General features: G+C 33.9%; 1 protein-coding gene across 4 annotated transcripts; it reads right to left on the reverse strand.

The window, feature by feature from the left end:
* Window positions 1–25: 25 nt before the first annotated feature.
* Window positions 26–18,961, reverse strand: armc3 (armadillo repeat containing 3). Of its 4 annotated transcripts, none has more exons than XM_087309420.1 (18): window positions 18,911–18,961; window positions 18,722–18,790; window positions 16,868–16,985; window positions 16,609–16,734; window positions 16,454–16,522; window positions 14,415–14,590; window positions 13,770–13,964; window positions 13,411–13,594; window positions 10,161–10,313; window positions 9,941–10,049; window positions 7,413–7,662; window positions 7,082–7,218; window positions 3,530–3,698; window positions 3,323–3,423; window positions 1,580–1,678; window positions 1,302–1,499; window positions 1,049–1,211; window positions 26–368 (listed from the first exon to the last, which is right to left on the reverse strand). In XM_087309420.1, the coding sequence occupies exons 2-18, from the start codon at window positions 18,767–18,769 to the stop codon at window positions 168–170; spliced, it is 2,496 nt and encodes an 831-aa protein (XP_087165546.1). In that variant the 5' UTR covers window positions 18,770–18,790; window positions 18,911–18,961; the 3' UTR covers window positions 26–167. The 4 variants fall into 4 exon arrangements, with proteins under 4 accessions (XP_087165546.1, XP_087165547.1, XP_087165548.1 ...); XM_087309421.1 differs by having other exon boundaries at window positions 16,816–16,985; XM_087309422.1 differs by lacking the exon at window positions 1,049–1,211.
* Window positions 18,962–22,840: the final 3,879 nt, after the last annotated feature.

Consider the following 22,840-nt stretch of genomic DNA (forward strand, 5'->3'; position numbering starts at 1 on the left):
TCACAGCATTTTATATCTCACGTAGTTTTATATCAAGGTAATACTTTATTTGGATTTAATTCAATTTTTGTTTTACAGAGTATAATTTATATATTGTCAAATTATTGAATTTATCCCACCCCTCTCAGTTTCCCTATAGACACACAGAAACAAAATTAATATCTGCTTTAAATGGACTGATATATTAGGGCTGCTTGTGAGTTGCTTTTCATGAGGTTTCCAGGTTGATGCATGAGGTCTATGATATAGCTTTCAGGCTGAGAATAACCATAAGCTTTCTTCGGACCCATGATGAGAATTTCATTCCAGGCACGGTTGTATTCTCCTCTGATGAGACTACAGCTCAGCCCAATTCGGTCAGCAAGAACCTAAAATGAATTGAAATTAATCTGTTAAAACAACTGGCTAAAGTCATCTGTTGTAACTAAATCTGCATTTGTTTTTCAACCACCATGTTTATGGAGACATATAACTTGCAGTTCAATTTAAATGTATAAGTCTTGAAGTCACTGTCAGGTCATTTTTATACAGTCAAGCAAAAAGATCCTGCCAAATCCCAGCAAGCACAAGATGTCAACATGTGTCAGATAGATGTCATACCCCAATGTCTTGGGGGCGTTGCATTTTGTTTGGAAATGAAAACTGGGTTGACGTCAATGTCAGGCTAATGTCAATGTCAAACCTAAAATGAACCAAATATCAACGTCTAATGATGTTACAGTTTGACGTTGCGTGGATGTTACCACAATGACGTCTATCAGACGTTGAATTTTGCTTGCCATCCCTTACAAATAAATGTCAGTATTTGACATCAAAATGACGTTAGTTTAAGATGCTGGCTCGACATTTGCTTTTGGTCACTTTCCAACACAACCTAAAATTAACTATATATTAACGATATTTGATGTCGTTACTGGACATCAAAATAATGTTGTCCTTAGACACTGACTAGAAATTGAATTTTGGTCACCTGACATCACCATTTTAATATTAATGTCTTATGACATTGTGTGCCTGTTGGAATAGCACACAAGAATGTATGAATTACCTTAAAAAGTAATGCTCTGTGAAAATATGTGCCCTTTTTAATCTTTCCAATGAGAACGATGTTGGAACAGGCTTCAAACTTCAGCTCGCTAATGTGGAGCTCCCACAGAAAGTCATGAAGCTTCTGTTGCTCAACCTGACCGCCCATCGCGTCACATACTAACCTAAGAGAAACTCACATCAATTTTCCTATTTCAGCCATGTGGATGATAAATATGGGGTGATGATGATGATGATGATGATGAAAAACTCACATGGCCAAAGCTGTATACATTTTGACCTCATCCTTAAGTGGCATTATGGATTCTGCAGCCTCTTTGACAAGGTTGTGAAATGCAGCATCATACGGCAAACTCCATGTTTCTTCCACCATTATCTTCTGGTGTGGCTTGCACTCATCCTCTTCTTTCTTTTTCTCATCTTCCTCTTTGTGACCTTTTCCCTTTGTTTTACTTGAAAAAAAAGAAAGATGAGACCAGGAAAATGGTTTACAGGAAACCCATTTATATACATACACAGCTCACACACACACCTTGGTGTTTTGCTGCTTCTTCTGCCGTTTAAAACAGATGAGGCTGTAGTATCTGTTGGACTGTCTTGTTTACCTTCCTCTGGTTCTTTGGTGATAAATCTAAAGTAGAATAAATGATGAGGCCTTTTAATACTTAAAAGGATTAAACTGAAAAATAAAAATGAACTTATTATTTATGGTATTAGGTTGTTTTGGAGGATTCCAGGAGTGGGTCAAACTATCAGTCTAATTTATAGAAAACAAATATGATAGGAATTGAGATTCCATCACTATGACAATTGATCTTAATTTCTTGAATGTAATCACACGTTTAAGTCACTTTAAAATAATTCACACAACCCCAGCCAACAAATAAGCTGCATTTTCAGAAAAAAATATATAATATAAATTCTTTACACATAAACTATTTCAGCTCAAAACGTTCTATATGTAGGCTGGATTTTGGACCATAAAAAAGCCATCAAAGCCCCACACACTCTGATTGGATAAAGAAAAATTCCCCCAATATCTTCATATCTATTTAGTCAGATACATATTGGTTGGCTTTTCCTTTAACTTCCACTATGGACAAAAAGTAAACTCCTTCACAAACATATCCTACAGCTCTTAATCAAGTAACCTTTGAGTTCACTTGACATTTAAGTCCAGAACTCTGTCCACAAACGCCAAGATCAAAACAAACACAAAAGTATAAAAGTGGTCAAACAATGTTCTGTGTAATTAAGAATCTTTAAATACAATTAACTTATAATAAGCATAAATTGTGTTGCTTGAGCCTCAGTGGCAGAGTTCCCAATTCTCCTGTGGAAGCTCCAGGCATGATTCCCGAGCTAATGCAGGCAAAAGAATTTTCCTCCCCCGGGGGGGAAATCCATCTATCTACATCTATCTGTTGCGCAACAGAGGTATTTAATATTCAAGTGTGCTGCTGGAGAACTAATGCTGTGGAATAGGACGGCCTCTGAAAGCCTTTATTCTCCACAAAGAACTTGTTTTCTCTCTAAAGTGAGATTAGAGAAGAGATCTAAATACTGGTCAAAATAGAATAGAAAAATTAGCACTATTTATGATCCTGGATCAGAAAGTCTATCATTAGTGTAAATTTTTTATTGGAGATTTTTACATCACCTGAAATCTGAATACATTCATTCATTTTCCTTTGACTTATCTTCCTATCCTTCGACTTCCTTCGAGTCTCTATTTCAGAGGTTGCCACAGTGGAATGAGCCACCAACTATTCCAGCATACTGTATGTCTTACGCAACTAACTACTGAACACTGTGCCACCCCCGAAATCTGATTTAAAAAAAAAAAAAATATATATATATATATATATATATATATATATATATATATATATATATATATATATATATATATATATATATATAAACATACATCTCAGCAGAGATATAACTGTTTTAATATGTAATCTGAGTTTTTAAAAATTATTTAAGTTTTATTGAAGAATTAAATGAAGTTCTTATCAATGAACATTACTAATCAGAAATTGAGTTTTGATATATTTACTGTAGGACAATTTTTAAATATCTTCATAGAACATTTGAATGATTTTTGGCAGAAAGGAAAGATCTATTTGGACCCATACACATTGTTTTTTAGGCTACTGGCAAAAATAAGGCTAGTTTTGTGGTCCGGGGTCATATTTGAAAAGTTGTTTGGTACAATGTTTGTGCAAGTTTTATGTGATAAAGTAGTTTTTGACCCTTGGCCTTAACATACTGATTCTGAGGTTTTCCATTGACCGCAATGGTGGCTCGATGCTGGTTGACCACTTGTTTTGATATATCCTCTAATACAGGAAACTGATGACCCACTCTTATCTACAGGAGGAAGACAAAACAAGAGAAAAGAGAGTGACTGATTGATTTGTGCAGCATTTGAGACTGAAGATTTAGTTTTGCTCTTGAGAAACGTTTACATTCAGACCTGTCCAGGGTCATAGAAGCCATCAGTGGTAATATCGCTGGATGACAGGTGTCCAGTCAAACTATATTTCAATGATAGATTGCTGTCCAGAAGCTTCTGTAGTGCCAGCTGACTGAATTTGTTGCTACGATGTGATGACAGGCTGATTTCCTGGAGGATCTCTAGAGCTCTGTAAGATTGATGAGAATAACGCCAAATGACTGAACAATCAATGAGCTGACCCTTCAAGTGATGGAACACCTAGCAGAACGAATCTCTCAAAAACGGTCAGCAATATAATCCCCCCAAAAGAGAGAGACTAAAAAATTAAGCCTATTTTTAGAACTTTATTTGTAGTAGTTTTGTTACATTGTCATTTAATAGTAATGCATTTCCCACTTGTCATTTACAGTAATATGAAATTTGGGATAAATGTATCGTTTTAATTGTAAATTATTCTTATATCATGCTGGCATTTGTTTTATTTCTTTTGATTGGTTTAAAATAAATTAGAAATCAATAGCAGTACAACAGATGATCAAGATTAGATTATATAAATATTAATCCTTAAATAAATACAAAAAAATAACTATTGTGATTAGATTATAATCAAAATGGCTGACAGAATTATATCAATTGTTTAAAATGCACAAGAGGAAGAAGACAGAATGCATGACATTTAAACTGGTCCTAAATACGCTTAATAATCTTCTACATGTTTGGCACTTGTGATCTGCTGCCATCTTCTGGTTTTACTTTTACAGTTCATTATTTAAATGTCAACGTCAATAGTCTTGGCAAGAAACCTTTTTAATGTTCAAAGAAAAGGCTGATGCACCTGCTAAAGGGTTATACAGTGGCCATTTTATCAGGTACATTTAATGCTTGTTAAAGGTGCAGTAGGTGATTGTCCTTAGAAACATTTGTTGTTGTGCTGGTTGAAAGTCTATTTACATTCCAATAGTAATAATTAAAGTAAATGATCTAAATGTATTTATGGGTCATTCTTCAACTACGGGCACTTTAATGCTTGTGAAGTTAAGTAAAAAAAAAAAAAACTTGTTCAAAATGAACGTAACATAGCCTCATAAGTTTGAACAATTTGTCTAGTTTTGAGATCTGTATGAGGACAAAATTAGATAAGAGAATTTTTTTTTCCATCGTGAACTGAACAAATGTCAATCCCACCACATCTCAATATACAGCTTATTTCAAAATGAAATAAATTATGGCAGTCAAACATTGTCTAAGATCATTTTTGTATCTAGTTTAACCAATCTTTCCACAATATATATAATAATTTTACATTTGTCAATGAAATAAATTTGTTGTATGCTGAATTGTACACCTGTCACACTCTAAAATGTAATATTAATTTTGTTAAGAGCTTATTAGAAAAAAAAACTGAATTCATATATTAAATAAAGCATGAACTTATACATTGTAAATACACTTTTAATGTGTGTTGAGTACTTTGTAAAATATTTTTTAAAATGTGTGTGGGGATGGAGATGACAGTGGTGGAAATGACATTTCAACAGTTTATTGTGAAAAAATGAAAAATAGCTTCACCGATTAGCTTTTAATTGATACTAGCATTCATGTATACTAAACACTCCTATTTACCTTGATTTTGTTTGGTTTTTGAAAACATCTTTGAAGGTACAACATGTTTGGAAATGATGTAGAAAAAATGTATTGCCTTATCAAGCAACATTAACCTTGATTTTTCTTCAAGTATTGTTGATAAAAATTGTAATTCCCTCCATCTTGAACATGTTCTCAGATGACACTATTCATTATCATATAAATCACCTAAATAATCTTTCACACAAACTTTTTAAAGCAACGTTACAGTGTTGTGGTGGAAATGACACTGATACGGTGCGACAGCTATATTTTGTATAAAAATTTTTATTGATAATAGACTCACATAAATAACTAAAAAATAATTAAATGATTTCACTATTGCTTAATTAAGATACATGAATAGATACCAGATAAATATTATTTTAAAATGTTACTTTCATTGTTGAAGTTTAAAACTCTGGGTGTGCAACAAGGTGAAAACAGTGATTTTGACACCTAAAAGGTCATTAATATGAAAAAATTATAATGGAAAGGTAGTACGTTTTTTTAAAGTAGGTTTTTTATGTTAGTTTAACAAAGAAAGAGGAATTTGAACAAAATTATATATAGTTTTGGTTATATGATCAAAGGACAAAAAGTGCACGTAGTTGAAGAAATACCCTTATATGTATTTTTATATTCTGGGTAAGGCATAAGACAAAAAAATGTTCATCCAATTAAATATTGTTGGACCAATAAAAAACTCAATTACGTCAGATATCTCAAACTGTCTGTCAACAAATTTAAATTTGAATTTCTGCACAGTCAGATATGTCACTTGCGCGTACACGTGAAGCATGGATCTACCGCTGACAGAGAGACATCAGGCAAACTCTGCATCAACCTAAACTTCTTTCTGAAAGACCAACATGGCCTTGTATGCATGACAACAAAGATGGTTTTGAAAGGGCTTCTGCCAAAAATGCAGAATCAAAACTTTTCTATCTAAACTCTGAATCAATATCGAGATTACTTTTGCACGCTGGAGGGCAATGATGTTATGCAGTTCAAAACAAATATCTGATGGCTGAAGTATTTCTTTTGCTATGTTTTAAAATTATAACAGCTACGCACAGCTTATGTAGACTGTGTTCTTGTTATGAATGGGTTTATATGCACAGAAGTGTTGTTCATCCACTGAAAACGTTAGGCGAAAAGATTGGCTATTTTCAAGTTCATGGAGTTAGTTAGTTTAATAACAAAACATAAGTAAATGTGCTCGTTCGCATAACGTCACATTTTTGAACAGTGACAGCCTGTGATGGTTTTGGGGAAATATAAATCCTGCACCCGCTGGCCTGTCAACAACTACGCTTGGTAAAGTGCGTGTCTCCATCAATGGTCTCCACAGAGTTTTCTAACTGGTGAATGACTTGATCTAGTGTTAAATCTAATCAGCGTGTCCCTGCGTTCATGACTTAAGGAGGCGTGGGCTTTGGACGGCAGGGGAGGGCTGTAAAGTTTCTAAGCTAATATGCTAATGCATTCTGGCCGATCACCTACTGCACCTTTAAAGATTCTCATCATCACATGGTGGCATTTCATGTTCAAGATGATCTGCTGAAATTTAAAGGGATAGTTCATCTAAAAATGAAAATGTACTCACTCTTTACTCACCCTGAAGTAGTTCCAAACCTTTTGTTTTGTGTTTAAAGACAGCTGAAAACCTATAAACATTAACCTTTATAGCAAGAAAAACATGAAACTATGAAAATGAACTGTGGCAGGTTTTCAGCTTTCTTCAAAATATCTTCTTTTGAGTTCAGCAGAGGAAAGAAACTCATAAAGGTTTGGAACAAGTATAGGGTGAGTGAACGGTGACAGAATTTTTTATTTTTGGATGAACTTTCCTGTAAATCAAGCATCAGAATGAGAAAGAGAAGATTTTAGTGACTTTTTACTGTAAAAATCTTCCATTTTGTGTGTAACGCATAGCATACTTACCCAACATTACACAATTCTAAGGCTGTTATTTCGTCGTTTGCGCACACACTAATTGCCCAGGAAGCATTTCTGCGAATTTCAGCATTGATCGATTTGAGCAGCTGAACTAAAGCTGATAGCCCTCCAACATTTCTCAGCTGCAAGTAAAGAAAACAGCAAAACAATCACCAGAAATGACACATAATGCACTGCACAACAATATCCATTTACGCCCTTCACACCCCTGACCCAGAAAAAAAGTTTGTTTGTCTGGCGCTCAGTTAGCTGATAAGCTGTGGTGATTGTGTAGACCTTTGAAATGGACTCTTTTGTGCAGTGCACTGCTTGTTACCTCCTGCCTGGCCTCTGCATCACAGGTCAGTGAAGCCACAGCCTGCACTGCACTGATGAGAATGTTATTATCAGTGGAGTGAAGCAGCTCCACCAATGCTGGCATGGCTTCATGGGCCAGAATGCTTTTCCGCAGCTCCTCCTGTGATGCCATGTTTGTCAAGGCCATTGCCGCATACACAGCTGCTCCAGTGCAGCTGTCTTGCAGCTGTCGCACCAACAGCCTGTCTCCTTCTGCATCATATATAGCACTAAAAATGGGGACAAAGAAAGGTTAAAAATGTCATTCTGGAGTAGATAATCTTGACCAGGGCCAGACCGAATCTGCAAACTTGTTTGTCATTTTTGTGCATATTTTGTAAAAACTCTACAGGTTAATGCAGAATGATTTTAGGAGTATCGTGACTAAAAACTTTCATTCATTCATTTTCCTTCAGCTTAGTCTCTTATTTATCAGGGGTCATCACAGCGAAATGAACCGCCAACTATTCCAGCATATGTTTTAAGCAGCGGACCCAATTATGGTAAACAAAGCTATAGGAAGCTATAGGAGTCTCTCATAAAATATATCTACTAAAAGACCGAAAATTTGACTTTTTAAACTGAATTGTACATAAAACATTTCCATTTTTTTTTAAAAAGCAGTACTAAATTCAATATAAAAACTGAATAAATATATATTTATACACATTTACATGAGTAAATAAATAGACTTAATGATTTCTGCAGGCTCAATTTCTGTGTGGGCCTAAAAACGACTAAGTTGCTGTTGGTCAGGCTGAACAATGCCTCTGCTGCAGCCATTCTTAATTTACTTCTCAGTGCGCAGATCTTGCAGCTTCATAATATTCAGATTAAATCTCAGATTAAACCTCTGAAGGCATATGGAATGCGTCAAGGATGGTTTTTGGTACCTTTCTGGAGTTTGTTTTCATCTAAAATTACTACATTTGTTCTCTGAAGATGAACAAATGTCTCAGGGGATTGTTTAATGTGGCAGTAGGTAATGGTCTTCAGAAACTAATTTTGCTGTGCTGTTTAAAAATCTCTTCACATTCTAATAGTAATGATTAAAGTGTAAAATGATCTTAATGTATTTATGTGTATTTTTATATTCTGGGTAAGGCATAAGACTAAATGTTTATCCAATTAAATATTGTCGAGCCGATAATTCCCATAATTCTGATAAGTAGCCCAAACTGTCTGTCAATAAATGTAGATTTGTACATCTGTGCACCTCTGTTCATGCAGATTCGGCATTAGCACATGCACATGCAGACAGCGGTAAAAACAAATGCTGAATCAAAACTTTTTAAAATCCTGAATCAATATTGGAGTTACTTTTGCATCATTGGAGGAAAGACGACCCCATGTAATGCGAAGCTTATGTAGGTTTTGTTGCGTTGCAAATGGGTGATGCACGGAAGTGCTGATCAGCCACTGAAATCTTCCAGTGAAAGATTGATGAGACTATTTTCAATTTCATAAGATACCTTTTACAGCATCGATAATGTAGATTTTTATTTAATTTAACAACAAAACATAAGTAAATAGCACTAATTTGCCTAGCCTATTTTACTGAGCTGAAGTTGGTTTTATATTCACATCACATTGGCTCATTTTTGAACAATGACAAGGTGTGGCGCGCTCCTTGCAAAGAATTCTGCCCCAGATTTGGCATAAAGCTGGCATAGCAGGCATTCATCTGGCTCAGGCATACAGCATGTGGGTCAAACAAGGCCCAGGTTTGCAGAGGTGTCACCGTCTTTAAGGCAGCACATAAGACTTCAGCCAGATCAAACGTAGTATTTGGCCCAGATGTAAAAAAACATGTAAATTTGGCCTATCTTTACTCACTTTTAAAATGCATTTAAATTATTTTTGAGTAGGGAAAAAAAATCAGCCAATCAGGTCGCTTTGAGAAAAAGCGTGGCCATATAGCGAAATGCTTCATGAGATTATCAAATTCATTGAAGTCATGATACACCAACATATCTGGACCAATTATTGGTTATTAACTTGGCTGAGACTTGGCCCAGATATGGTACATGTTTGGCCCTTGTATGGAAGCCAGACTTAGTCCAATCATGTACCGTAATTCATTGCTACAGAGCCAGAGCTGGGCCAGAGAAACTTTGCTATGTGGGTGTGTTGTTTACCATGCTACTTTGAATATTCAGTCTGAAATAGCATGTAAGTATGGCTTAGTAATGAGTGTAATTCCTGCACCCCGTCGGCCAGTTTTTGGTTCAGAATTGTAGAATTATAAAGTTTTCTAACTGGTGAATGACATGATCTAGTGGGTCTCTGTCATCTTTAATGAGCGCGTTCTTGATTTTAGGAGGCATGGCTTTGGACAGCAGAGGAGGTATTGTGTTTCAAATATATTATGCTAACCAGTTAGCATTTAGGCAGATCACTTACTGCACCTTCAAGACAAATGTGCAGAGAACATACCAATAGCATGTAACCAGGGATGTACATCTCTAAACTACATTCTGCGGGCACAAATTGCTATTAATGACTTACTATGCATTGAGATTGTTGCTGTTGGTCAGGCTGGACAAGGCCTCTGCTGCGGCCATTCTTAATTCACTTCCTTCACTGTTCAGAAGCTGCACAATGGGTCTGATGCCATCTGAAATGCATAGACATATAAGCAATTGAATGATACAATAAGAGTGAAAATGTTAACTGAATTAAAAGGGGAAGTAAAACAGGTCTGGATATTTGATGTAAATGCAATTACCCAGACTTCTGAATGTGTCCCTGCTGGAGAGGTTTTTGCTCACTGTTGCCACAGCCTGGCACACAGCAGTGCGTACACTTTCGTTCTCCTGTGTGAGAAGGTCAGTGAGAGTTTTTTCTATATTCCGCTCATGCAGAATTTTTCTGTTCTCACCTTTATGACAGAAAAAAAATTGTAAATAAAATTTAAAATTATACAATCTAATTTTGAACTTCTACCATTATACAACTTTAAAATGATAATTCACTAATGCATTTAAATTCTTCTATTAATTACTCACCCTCATGGCACAAAGCCCTGAGACAGTCGGTTCTTTGGAATACAAATGAAGTTGCAAATGAAGTTACAAATGAACAGATCTACTTCATCCTCCATAGAAAGTAACAGTCCTGACTCATTCAGAAAGCTACCATTAACATTCCCAATACAGATCATATGTCTACAATGGTTCAATTAGAACAGTGTTTCTCAACCACGTTCTTGGGGGACCACCAGCCTTGCACATTTTCCATGTCTGCTTAACCAAACACACCTGATTCCGATCATCAGCTCATTAGCAGAGACTGAAAGACCTGTAATGGGTGTGACAAACAAAGGAAACAACCAAAACATGCAGTGTTTGTGGTCCTCCAGGAATGTGGTTTAGAAACACTGAATTAGAATATTATCAAGCTATGAAAATGCTTTTAAAAACCAAAATAACTTTATTTACCATTTTTTCATCAGTGTCAGTATAGGGCACGTGTTCACAAGAGTGATGTGCTCTTTATGCATGCCGTGCTGCTGAGGTATACCTCAAAGGAAATCACACATGGGCATCTTCATGGGCACACGAATGTATTCTTTTAGCTTCACAATATTCCAATTGGTCCACAAGACAATTGGACTTTTTAAGGATTTTTTTTGTTGTCATTTTGAAGATGATTTGAGTCATTCGAGGATGATGGAGCTCTTGGAATTCATCTAAATTATTTAATGTGCTGTGCTCTGAAGATGAACAAAGGTCTCAGGGGATTGGAAAGACATGAAAGTGAGTAATTAATAACCAAAGCAAAATTTTTGGGTGAACTATCCCTTTAAGACAAAATGTGCAGACAATGTACCATTAGTATGTAACCAAGGATCTACACCTGTAAATGACACTCATGTGCCCCTACACTAGTACTAAAATACCCCCTTTTAAATGAGTAAATGCTAGTACAATTATGTACTCTTGATAAACTAATATTTACATCTTATTAATACATTCTATTAAGATTTAACATATCGTCATCTTAGAATTATAAGGTTCTATCAGACATTTTTGTCAAAATTGAGTTATTGACATATTCTTTTTAAATGACAACTTATTTACATTATGGTATGTTATTTTTTATAAGATGTTTACATTTCAAGACTTTTTATTTAAAAAACAAATGTTACACAGATACTGTTTGCTATGGAATGCAAAAACTTTAAAGCTCAATATCTCAAAATCATTCAGATGCAGATAGAACCTTATAATTCCAAGGTGACGATATATAATCTTGTAAGGAGGAATTTAAAGTGTACAAATAACACCTTAGGTACACTTTCAGAAATGAAGTGAGCTGTCACTGGGTTGGTACCTTTTCAAAGGGTACACATTTGTAGTTGAAGGGTCCATATTAGTGCCTCGAAAGTATATATTAGTACCTAATAATTTTAAGAGGAACACTTTTGTACTTTTTAGGTACTCTTATGTACTCTTGAGGTATTAATATGGACCTTTTAGGTACAAATTTGTATCTTTTGGAAAGGTACCACCCCAGTGACAGCTTACGTACCTTTATTTCTGAGAGTCTACCTTATAAGTAGGTGTACATTAATGGCATACCTTAGATTTTTGAGGTGGTTTATACACCATCAAAATAGGAAATAAAATATTGCTAATATATATTTTTAAGGTATTAATTCAATATATATTCACAGTTATTCAGGGGTGTTCATGAAACCTTTATTATCATGAATGTGAATGTGAATTTTATGCATGCTTATAACAACTGTTATGTGTTAATTGCTAAGTTATGTCATTTAAAAGGCAAAGTTGACATTGTTTGTTATGACAGTTTGACAAAAACAAATAAATCACAACCTGTTTTTGTCTTTGTCATGCCAACTTGACATTACCAAGACAACAAAACCTTGTTTTGATTGGCTAGAGAACAAACTTATCTTATCATAAGAATTAACAGTCTTATGATTTGCCAAATAAACTTAACTTGCCTAATTAACCTAGTTAAGCCTTTAAATTGAACTTTAAGCTGTAATACTAATATCTTTCAAAATAACTAGCCAAATATGTGTACAGTCATTATGGAAAAGGCAAAAGTAGCTAGCTGATATTACATGTACACTCACCAGCCACTTTATTGGGTACACCTGTCCAACTGCTCGTTAACGCAAATTCCTTATCAGCCAGTCGCATGGCAGCACTTAATGCATTTAGGCATGTAGACATGGTCAAGTCGATCTGCTGCAGTTCAAACTGAGCATCAGAGGTGATTTACGTGACTTTGAACAAGGAATGGTTGTTGTGCCAGATGAGCTGATCTAAGTATTTCAGAAACTGCAGATCTACTGGGATTTTTACGCACAACCATCTCTAAAGTTTACAGAGAAAGGTCTGAAAAAGAGTCCAGTGGGAAAATATCCAGTAAACAGCAGTTCTGTGGGCGCAAATGCCCTGTTGATGCCAGAGGTCAGAGGTGAATGGCCAGACTGGTTCCAGCTGATGGAAAGGCAACAGTAACTCAATTAACCCCTCGTTACAACTGAGGTATGCAGACGAGAATGCACAATACTTCGAACCTTGAGGCAGATAGACTACAGCAGCAGAAGACCACACCAGGTGCCACTCTTGTCAGCTAAGAACAGGAATCTGAGGCTACAATTCACACAAGCTCAACAAAATTTGACAAAACAAGAATGGGAAAATGTTGCCTGGTCTGATGAGTCTCGATTTCTTATGGGAAAAGGAGTCCAACCCGGTAACTGGTAAGGTGTACTTAATAAAGTGGCCGATATTTTAACATTGTGTTTAAAAATGTGTTCTCTATTAAAAAGTGCTTCGGGATTTAAATTTTATCAAGAGGGCTAATCCTTTTGTCTTATAATGATTGTAAAAAAATTAATTCCTATATGGGTATGGGCTAAATATGACTGAATTTTTAGGTGAAAGTATATAAGACACATTCAGTTATCTGTCAAAATTTTTTTCTTGTAGACATACTGCTCTGTGCCAGCTTGGCTACGGCTTTGACTGCATTTGCCTCCACTTCAGCCACTGTGGATGTGCCAACACACTGCAGTAGTTGTTCCAGGCCCCCCATCGTCTGAAAAAGCTGCATGGACTCAGTGTCCTCCAGACAGTTCAAGATAACCCTAAGAGCCCCTTCATGCAGGTCACTAAACTCCTGTCAAGCAAGAAAAAACACAACTGCCAATCACATGCTTTATGATTTCCATAGAATTGCTTAAATTGTCCTTAACCTGCATGCAGATGAATGATTTTACTAGTAATGAATGAAGGAGCGGATTTGAAATGGCTAAGTGTTATATGAATAATTTAGAAGTGCATAATTAACCTACTTTCATCGCCACAACCTCCAGGATTCTCTCAAAGCCCTGTACATTCCTGAAGGCCACACAGGTTTCGGTGTCAGAGGTGATTTTCTCTATAGTGTGCAGTGCAAGTTGCTGAATGACTGGGAACTCTGAGCGCAGCAGGTCCAGAAGTGGAGGGAGTCCATTCAGACGCTGCACAGCCGCTCTATTCTGGACGTCCTGAGTTTACACAGAGCAGCAGAGAGCACAAATAATTGATCTGAAATGTGTCCTTCTGGAATACAAAGAGTTCTGCGTTTAAAGGAACAGTTCACCCTAAAATTTCCAAAACAGTTCCAAACCTTTTTGTTGAACAAAAAAGAGGATACATTGAAGAATGTCAGAAACTGGTAACCACTGACATCTATAGAAAAATTATGAGTTTCTAACATTCTTCAAAAAAATCCAAATTTTTATGATCAACTGAAGAAAAAAATCTCAAGCCGTATTGGAATAAATGGAGGGTGAGTAAAAGAATTGTCATTTTTGTGTAAATATCCCTTTAAAGCTGATTAAGTATCTTTGATGTTTTTTAAAACACAACCAATTTGAAAACCATCCTGCAAGATGCCTTTTAATCAGAAATCACAGCAACCTTTCTGACTGACTCTGACTGATCTGTTGTCTTACTTGCACTAGATTAAAGATGCACTCCACTGAGTTTTTCTTCACATCTGGATCTGGGCTGGACAAGAGCTGAATAAGAGGTTCAAGTCCATTGCTTTCAAATATCTGGATCTTGTAGGAGAAGTCCACTGACAATGATGCCAAACACAATGTGGCAAATTCATGGACCATAACATTCTCTGAGGAACAGATGGTGGCAGGTTAAATGTGTGGACAAGAAATCAAACATTTACAAATAATTAAAGCAGGGTAAATGCAGGGTAAACTGCTCTAGACATCAAGGCTTATTGTCAGAAAATATTTATGTTATTAAATACTTTTTTCCAGAGTGTGATATAATTTTTTCTTCTTTAAATAATAATCAAAGTTTGAAAAAAAATAATAAAAACAATAACAATAAACTTATTTTAAATATATAATAATATACTGTATTATTCTATCAGTGTATAATCATAATAGTATTTATTATTATTATAAGTATAAACAACTTTTTTAGATGAAACAATACAAGAATTGTTATTTCATGATAATAATTTACCTGTAAAATAAGCAATATTAATATCTCTATTTAAGTAGTTTACCCTGCATTTACCCTGCTTTAATTACTTTGGATAATAATAATAATAATATTAATAATAATAAAATGTACTAATATCATTATTCATATAGGAATAACTATAATCAAGGTAAATATATAAAAATATTGATAAATTATTAATATTAATATTTTTATTTGGATAGGGAAAACTAATTGTATTCAAGTTATGTTCTCCCTCCTCCTTTTAAAGGTGGATGAATGAATGTAAAAAAGATCATACTTTTTACACAATAAAAATAGTAATAAATATAATATAATGTACCATTATTACTGTTATTATCTAGTGCTTGTTGTTGTTGTGGTTGCCTGTTCATCAAGGTGGCATTTATTAAATGTAAAAAAATGGTTATTGTTAAATACATATTTTAGCAAATATTTATTTATTACTTACTGTATTTAGTTTCAAATGAAATTATTACTCCAGTCATTAATGCTTTTATTATTATCACCATTAATAATAATAATAATAATAATAATAATGAGCTTGGGTTGCAACCACCACCACCACAACAACAACAACAACAACAACAACAATAATAATAATTAATATTAGAGAGATTTCTGAAGGATCATGTAACTCAAGATTGGAGTAATGAAGCTGAAAATTCATCAATGAATTCACTGGAATACATTATTAAATAAAATTATAAACTACCTTTGATCAGTAATTTTATAGTGCAATAAAATTTTTTCAATAGCAATTTTACATTACTGTATTTTTGATGAAATAAACGCAGCCTTGGTGAGCAGAACAAAGCTTATTTAAAAGAATTTTAAAATCCTGCTGACCCCATTTTTTTGACCAGCTATAGTTGTTAAGTCAGAATTATTAGCCCCCCTGTTTATTTTTCCCCAATTTCTATTTAACGAAGAGAAGATATTTTTTTCAGCACATTTCTAAACATAATAGTTTTAATAACTCATTTCTAATAATGGATTTATTTTATCTTTGCCATGATGACAGTAAATAATATTTGACTAGATATTTTTCAAGACAGCTTAAAGTGACATTTAAAGGCTTAACTAGGTTAATTACAGTAAGTTAACTAGGCAGGTTAGGGTAATTAGGCAAGTTACTGTATAATGATGGCTTGTTTTGTAGACTATCGAAAAAAAAATAGCTTAAAGGGGCTAATGATTTTGTCCTTAAAATGGTGTTTAAAAAAATTAAAAACTGCTATTTTTCTAGTCGAAATAAAACAAATATGACTTTCTCCAGAAGAAAAAAATATTATCAGACGTACTGTGAACATTTTCTTGCTCTGTTGAACATTATTTGGGAAATATTTAAAAAGAAAACAAAATTCACAGGGGGGCTAATAATTCTGACTTTAACTGTATATATATACAGAGTATATTCTTTATCTTTATTTAGCCTATAGATGAATGCATGAATGGTTAAATGCGCACTCAATTTAAAAATGAAAATAGAAGCTACCAGTACCTTCTGGAGACAGTTTGCTGATTATTGCAGGTATCACATCCAGACACTTCAGGCGCTTTTTAACTTCATCTGTTCAAATGTGACAAATAAATGAATACTATGTTGCTAAAAATCTTTTGATTTACTTACTGTGCCTATTTTTAAACCCTACGTACTGTTAGAAGCCATGACGCCCAAAGCCATGACAGCATTCCTGCGCACAATCTTGTCTTCATGAGATATGAGAAGAGAAAGGGGTTCAATCGCTCCCAAACACATCAAACAAGTCTTATTCTCATCACCTAAAAATAGCAGCAGACAGCAAAAACACACAGTGAAATCAATGAAGTAATACCACATGAGGGAACACAGTGGACACTTACCTCTGCAAAATTCTCAATGACCTCAGATTGTAAGACTAGATGACACTGTTACCTTTTTCTGCAAATTTGTGGATGGCCTCGCAAGCTTTGGCCAGCACTTCTTCTTCAGGAGAGCTGAGCATCAGAACTGCTGTTGTTGCAGTTTTGCTTTCGATGGATAAAGGGTCGAACTAAAAGGATTAAATGTGAATTGTATTAAAATGTTGGCATACGGGATATGAAGTCATATTTTCATGAAACTAGTACCTATTTTTTAGACCTTATGTTTTTCGTGAAGTACTGGTATTTATTTAGTGCAGTAGTACTACTTTAGACACACTGAAAAAATGAATCTTTCGGCTTAGTTCCCCATTAATCAGGAGTTGCCACAGTGGAATGAACAGCCAATTGTTGTGGCATAAGTCCAGCTACAGCTAATTTATGATTTTTTTATGCTTTTGAACTGCATTATGGGACCTTGATTTTCCTTCAACAACTTTTAAAATTTAAAAGTTTGAAAAAGTGTCTTTTATTAATATTATTAAGCATAATTTGAAGTCATACATATTCTGTATTGGTGTGGTTAATTACAGTACAAAAACTGGTGAGAAATTAGCAGTATTATTTTTTTTTGTTATTTTACAGAATGAACAGTCTATACATTATTTGATATACAAAATATTGTTCTAAAATCTCAATAAAAGTCAATTTGTAACACTGCAGAGATGAGTTTTTAACAAACAAAGTCAACAGAGCAGAGCTAAAGGTTCTTATAATGCAATTCATAACTGTAAATAAATAGAAAAAACTGAATCACAAAATATGAAACCTGTTAATTCTTATTACTTGAACATATTTCTTAAGTAGCTATTCTGTTGTTACTTGTTACGAACAAATATTTAGTTACTTCAAAAAGTTTTTAAAATAAGAATTGTTTTTTTTTGTAGTTACTGCAAAAGATATCAAACGAATAAGTCCTATTATATATTTAAAATGTATGATGCACAATGATTAAGTTCTAGAATAAAACTATAACCTAACTAATAATTATTAGTATACAAAAATTAAAAACTAGCATATATTTTATAGTTATTATGTATCCAATAAACTAGTATAATGCAAGTGCACAATGATTAAATACTAGCGACAAATAAAAGGTAGCAGGCTATTATATAATATATGGTGGTATATTAAAAATGTAGTAGTATTCAGGAATAAGTACTGGTTTCTAAAGAATATTTTTTCTTGTAGATAACATCTAGCATAGTTACAGTGCTCAGCCTATATAAGTAGACCCCTTTTAAATCTATCTTTTAAATGCATATTTTCAAAAGGAAGCTAAACAATATTATATTTGTGCATATACATCAGATTAGCCAGTACTGAAGCCAAATCTGGAGCTTATTCAACAAAATAATTTACAATAACGGTCCAAAATTAAGTACACGCAAACTTTTATGTTATAGAAAAATGTTAAATACAAATTTGTATGATCTTTCAATTTCTAAATCTGTTTGGTGACTAAAATGTTGTTTTAGTAAATATATCTGTTTAATAAATCTGTTTTGTTTAAATGCACCAAAATGCATATATTCACTGGGAAATGGATAAAAATATTCATTTTCAAAACAGGGTGTACTTATTTATGCAGTGCTCTGTATAACGTTATTGAAAAGGTACTATTGCCTATAGGTAACTTTAAAGTAAGTAAGAATCTAAAGAATAAAACACTGTAAGAACATGATATGTAGCTAGGCCTTACTTTACTAGTACCACTTCATGGAAATGACAACTGTATCTAAAAAAGAAAGTACTAGTAGCATGAAAACATAAGTAGGCTATGTTTTTTTTTTTATTTAATGTTGAAACGGTCTACCATAGCGAGGAAGTCATGCAAAATCTCAAGGGTCAAGAAATACGCTCTCACCACATCTTTCGGGCATGTCTCAGCCTCTTTTTTGACTTTTTTCCCCATCTAGAAGACGAACACTGCAAGCTACATGCCAAAAGGTACAATGTATCAGAAACGAAGAAAGAATATCTTCCAACAAGATGAGAACAATAAAAAATAATGTAAATTGTTTAACGTTAAGCACTTCTACAAAATGTACGTTACCTGTGCTTCTCCGACAGTGTGTGTCTGTTTAGCCTGCTGCTGTTGCTAGGTGACATGTTTAATTTCCCGTGTCACCTGTAGGTGGGGCAAGAATCACTTGATTCATACTTTGCCATGTATTTATTTACCTATTAGTTTAAAATATGCCGGTCATGTATGGAAGCATATGAGTAGCATAATTCAATTCAAAATGTAATATGCAAAATGGCAATGCAATATGTTAAATGGCAATGTATTTCTGTATTTGAATTTGCATTTTCCAAGTAAATTGAGCAATGTTTGGTGCAGAATGAAAATGTAAATTAAATTACATTGTTTGCATTTCTCATTTCAAACACTGTTTTAATATGTAAATTGTATCCACATTTTAAAGCTTTATAAGTAGCAAAATTAAATTGAAAATGCTATACACAAACTGAATTTGATGTGAATAAAGTACAAGCAGAAACTGTAGCAAAATGGTCCGTGTATCATCCGTTCATTTGATTATTCCTTTTATTACGGAAAACGAAACATCAGAAAAACGATGAATATTTCGTTTTTCTGTTTATTCTGTAGGCAGAAAAAAAGGAAATTCATCTGTTATTCTGCTTATTAACTTAAAACGAAATATTAAAACAAACACAAAACCAAAACGAAATAATGAGTCAAAAAATGGTCCGTGTACGGTCCGTGTACGTTTTGTTCATTTGTTTTCCATTTTCAAACGGAATAAAGGAAATGGAGAAAACGGCCGTTTTTCCGGTTTTCTTTTGCTCACGAGAAAATGAAAAAACGAGATTTTGGCTGGATTTTCGTTTTTTGGTTTAGGGTAGGAAAACGGATAAACGACTTTAAAATTCATTTTACACATGTAGGCGGTGCTGAAACGCCCACTTTCCTCTAATTGGTTAACCAAATCTGCGCTCGTGACGTCACCCTCAAAATAAAAGCCTTACACGCAGGCTTTTAATTATTATTATTTAATTATATATATATAAACAAAGTTTACATATTCTATCATTTGAACCACACACAGTTAGCAGGCTTACATTCATTGCGTATGTATAAATTAAATAAAAACGTAAATCAGCAGTATTCTTAGACATTTGTCATTAAAATAAGGTCATAGTTCACTGCCAAACTTCTTGCTGCTGTGCACCTGATGCAGAGCAAAGATAGCCATTTCCGAGGAGCACCTGGTTTACATGATTGTTTCAGAGCTATTGTAGGCCTAAATAATAGCCTACTCTGTATAAAATAATAATCTATTATTATTATTATTATTATTATTAGGCCTATTATTATTAGTATTGTTATTATTATTATTTGCTTAGTTATTCAATGGTTGTAAGAACACATTGGACCCTGCATGGGGCTATAATAAATGGTACCATTTGTTTCTATTGGATTTTCTCCTATTTTAATTTAATATATGCCTATTGTAAATATTTATTTGATAATTAATACTTTTTTATTGCAACGTCAAAGTAGGCCTGTCTTATTATTATTATTTTTTGTTATTATTTTGTCGTTGTTGTTGTTGTTATTATTATTGTAGCAGAGACATAGCCACAGGTGTGGCAGAGTGTGCTGGTGCCACCCAAAGTGGCATCTTGCACCTGAAAATAGATGCCTTCGCGCTCAAGCGCGCGCAAAAAACTTGCACAGGCAAAAGTAATGATGAATGTGTTGAAGAAAAAAAAAACATTCTAATTATTTGTTAATAAAATAGTGCAACATTATTCTCAGTCAGTGTAGGCTGAAAAAATTAAGATCGCCAGCATTTCAAGGGTGGTTTTATTTTTAGTTCATTGCTGTGACGCGCTATATTTCACTAAGGCTGCATGAGACTGCGCATCTTGCTTATTTTCTCTATTTTACATACAGAACATATCATACAGTCCTGGTTCTACCGTTCTAGTGAGTGTGGGGCATTGCTTTACAGTGGTAAAGTGGATTATTTCTTGGCAAATTCATAATGATTCACTTTGTTTAGTAATAAATTTCATAGTTATAAAATAACTACATTTCAAGAATATGTTAACACTTTCAACTATTTTGGATTATTTATTGCATCAAAAGTAATTTCAAAGTAACATTAAATGTACGTATAAACTGCTTAATTGTGTGTGTAAACACCTAAGATGCAAAAAGCTTATTTAGAGGCCTACTAAATGCAACGGTCAATGTATGTAAACTTATGACCTAAAATGTCTTAAATGACTAAATTTAAGTCTTTTTAAGTTTTTAAATAATTTAAGTTTAACATAAATGATTTAAACTTTAAACTTCAAATTAACAGAGTATGGCAAATAAATTGTTTATTAAATGGAGGTCAGGTGTCTATCTTAATTATAATTATTAAATATTATGACACTATAATTCAGTGGTGTATTGGAGAGTACGCACCTTTTAATTAATTAATTTTAAATAAGTGGTTTATCCTAAATAAAATGCAATGGGATCGGTGTGCAATGAATAGTTTGAAAACTCCTGGTTCAGACTAGACGAGCTAGCTGTCTGTGCGCTGCGCTAATAACTTGGCATTTACTCTTTTCGGTGCTGCCAGATGCATTTATAATGCATAAAAAATAAAAAAGGTAATTCGGTAAAGCGCGCGATGCGCGCAGAAATAAGCGCACTATATGCATATGTCTAATTAAGTTCTCTTTTTCTTTAATCAAGACTTTTCCATTCGAGGAATTACAGTTATTAATAGCTTAGTCCTTATAAACGATCAGTTTATAAAATACACAATTTACGGATCAAGCCTGAAGAATAAGAAGAATATGCAACGCATTATGATCCTTGAATGATCAGAGCGCATTTATATAAACTATATATTTTATATAATCCATAAATATTAAAAAACATTATACATTTAAAGTAATGGAACATTATATGTTATAAAATCTAAACTATTATTTAGGCTACAGGCTAAATAAAGGCGCCTTTTCGGGGCTGTTCATCGCGTGCGTCAAAGAAAAGACATGACACAATCTCTATAAAAACTTGTTGTTTATTTACAATATCTAAAGGGATATAAAACATCTAACATGCATCTCCATTCTCAACGAGTTTCTGTGTTCTGCATCCTTCACAGACCGAGGTCTCATTCCGAGGTAATCTGTAAATATTCTCATTTGGTTCTGGCACATTCTTGATTAAAGGTGAAACTGACCGGCGCAACGGATGATTTGTCATCTAGGGTGACTACAGTTATAATACAGGTTATGAAACTATTTCACTTTCATTTCATATTATTATTTTATTAAACAAACAAACCAGTTTTTGTTTTGGCATGCAGCGTATTGAATCTTTGAAGCATTGCACTTCAAATGTTATTCCTTTTTTTTTAATTGTATTTTTAATATTTTTAATTATACAACACAAAATTGGTTCTAAACAGATACATTTTCCTATAGGCTATGATGAAGTGTATATTTTTGTTCACACAGGTCCTATACAAAACTGTGTGGATGTATGATTTGTTTCTCCGTGAAAATCATTCATTTAATAAGCAAAACAGGCCAAAATGTTGTTTAGCTTGCGTCAAACTGGATGGACAATTTACAAACATATTGAATACAAAGGCTGGTTATTTTATGCAATGAGGGACAATAGGCCTATTACAAATTAAAGAAAATTATTTGCATATTAAAACGACAATATATAATACAACAACAGATCCTACCTCCTAAGAAATGACTTTAGATAATGTAGCCTAAATAAGCATCAAGTTTTTTTTTTATGAGATTTTGTGTCTAATTCAGTAGTGTAGTGCGTTCGCGTGGGTTTCCTCCGGGTGCTCCGGTTTTCCCCACAGTAAAAAGACATGCGGTACAGGTGAATTGGGTAGGCTAAATTGTCCGTACTGTATAAGTGTGTGTGTATGTGTGGATGTTTCCCAGAGATGGGTTGTGGCTGGAAGGGCATCCGCTGCATAAA

The sequence above is a fragment of the Danio rerio genome, chromosome 24, assembly GCF_052040795.2.
Source record: "Danio rerio strain M-AB ecotype USA chromosome 24, GRCz13ab, whole genome shotgun sequence".
In the NCBI taxonomy this organism is placed as follows: Eukaryota; Metazoa; Chordata; class Actinopteri; order Cypriniformes; family Danionidae; genus Danio; species Danio rerio.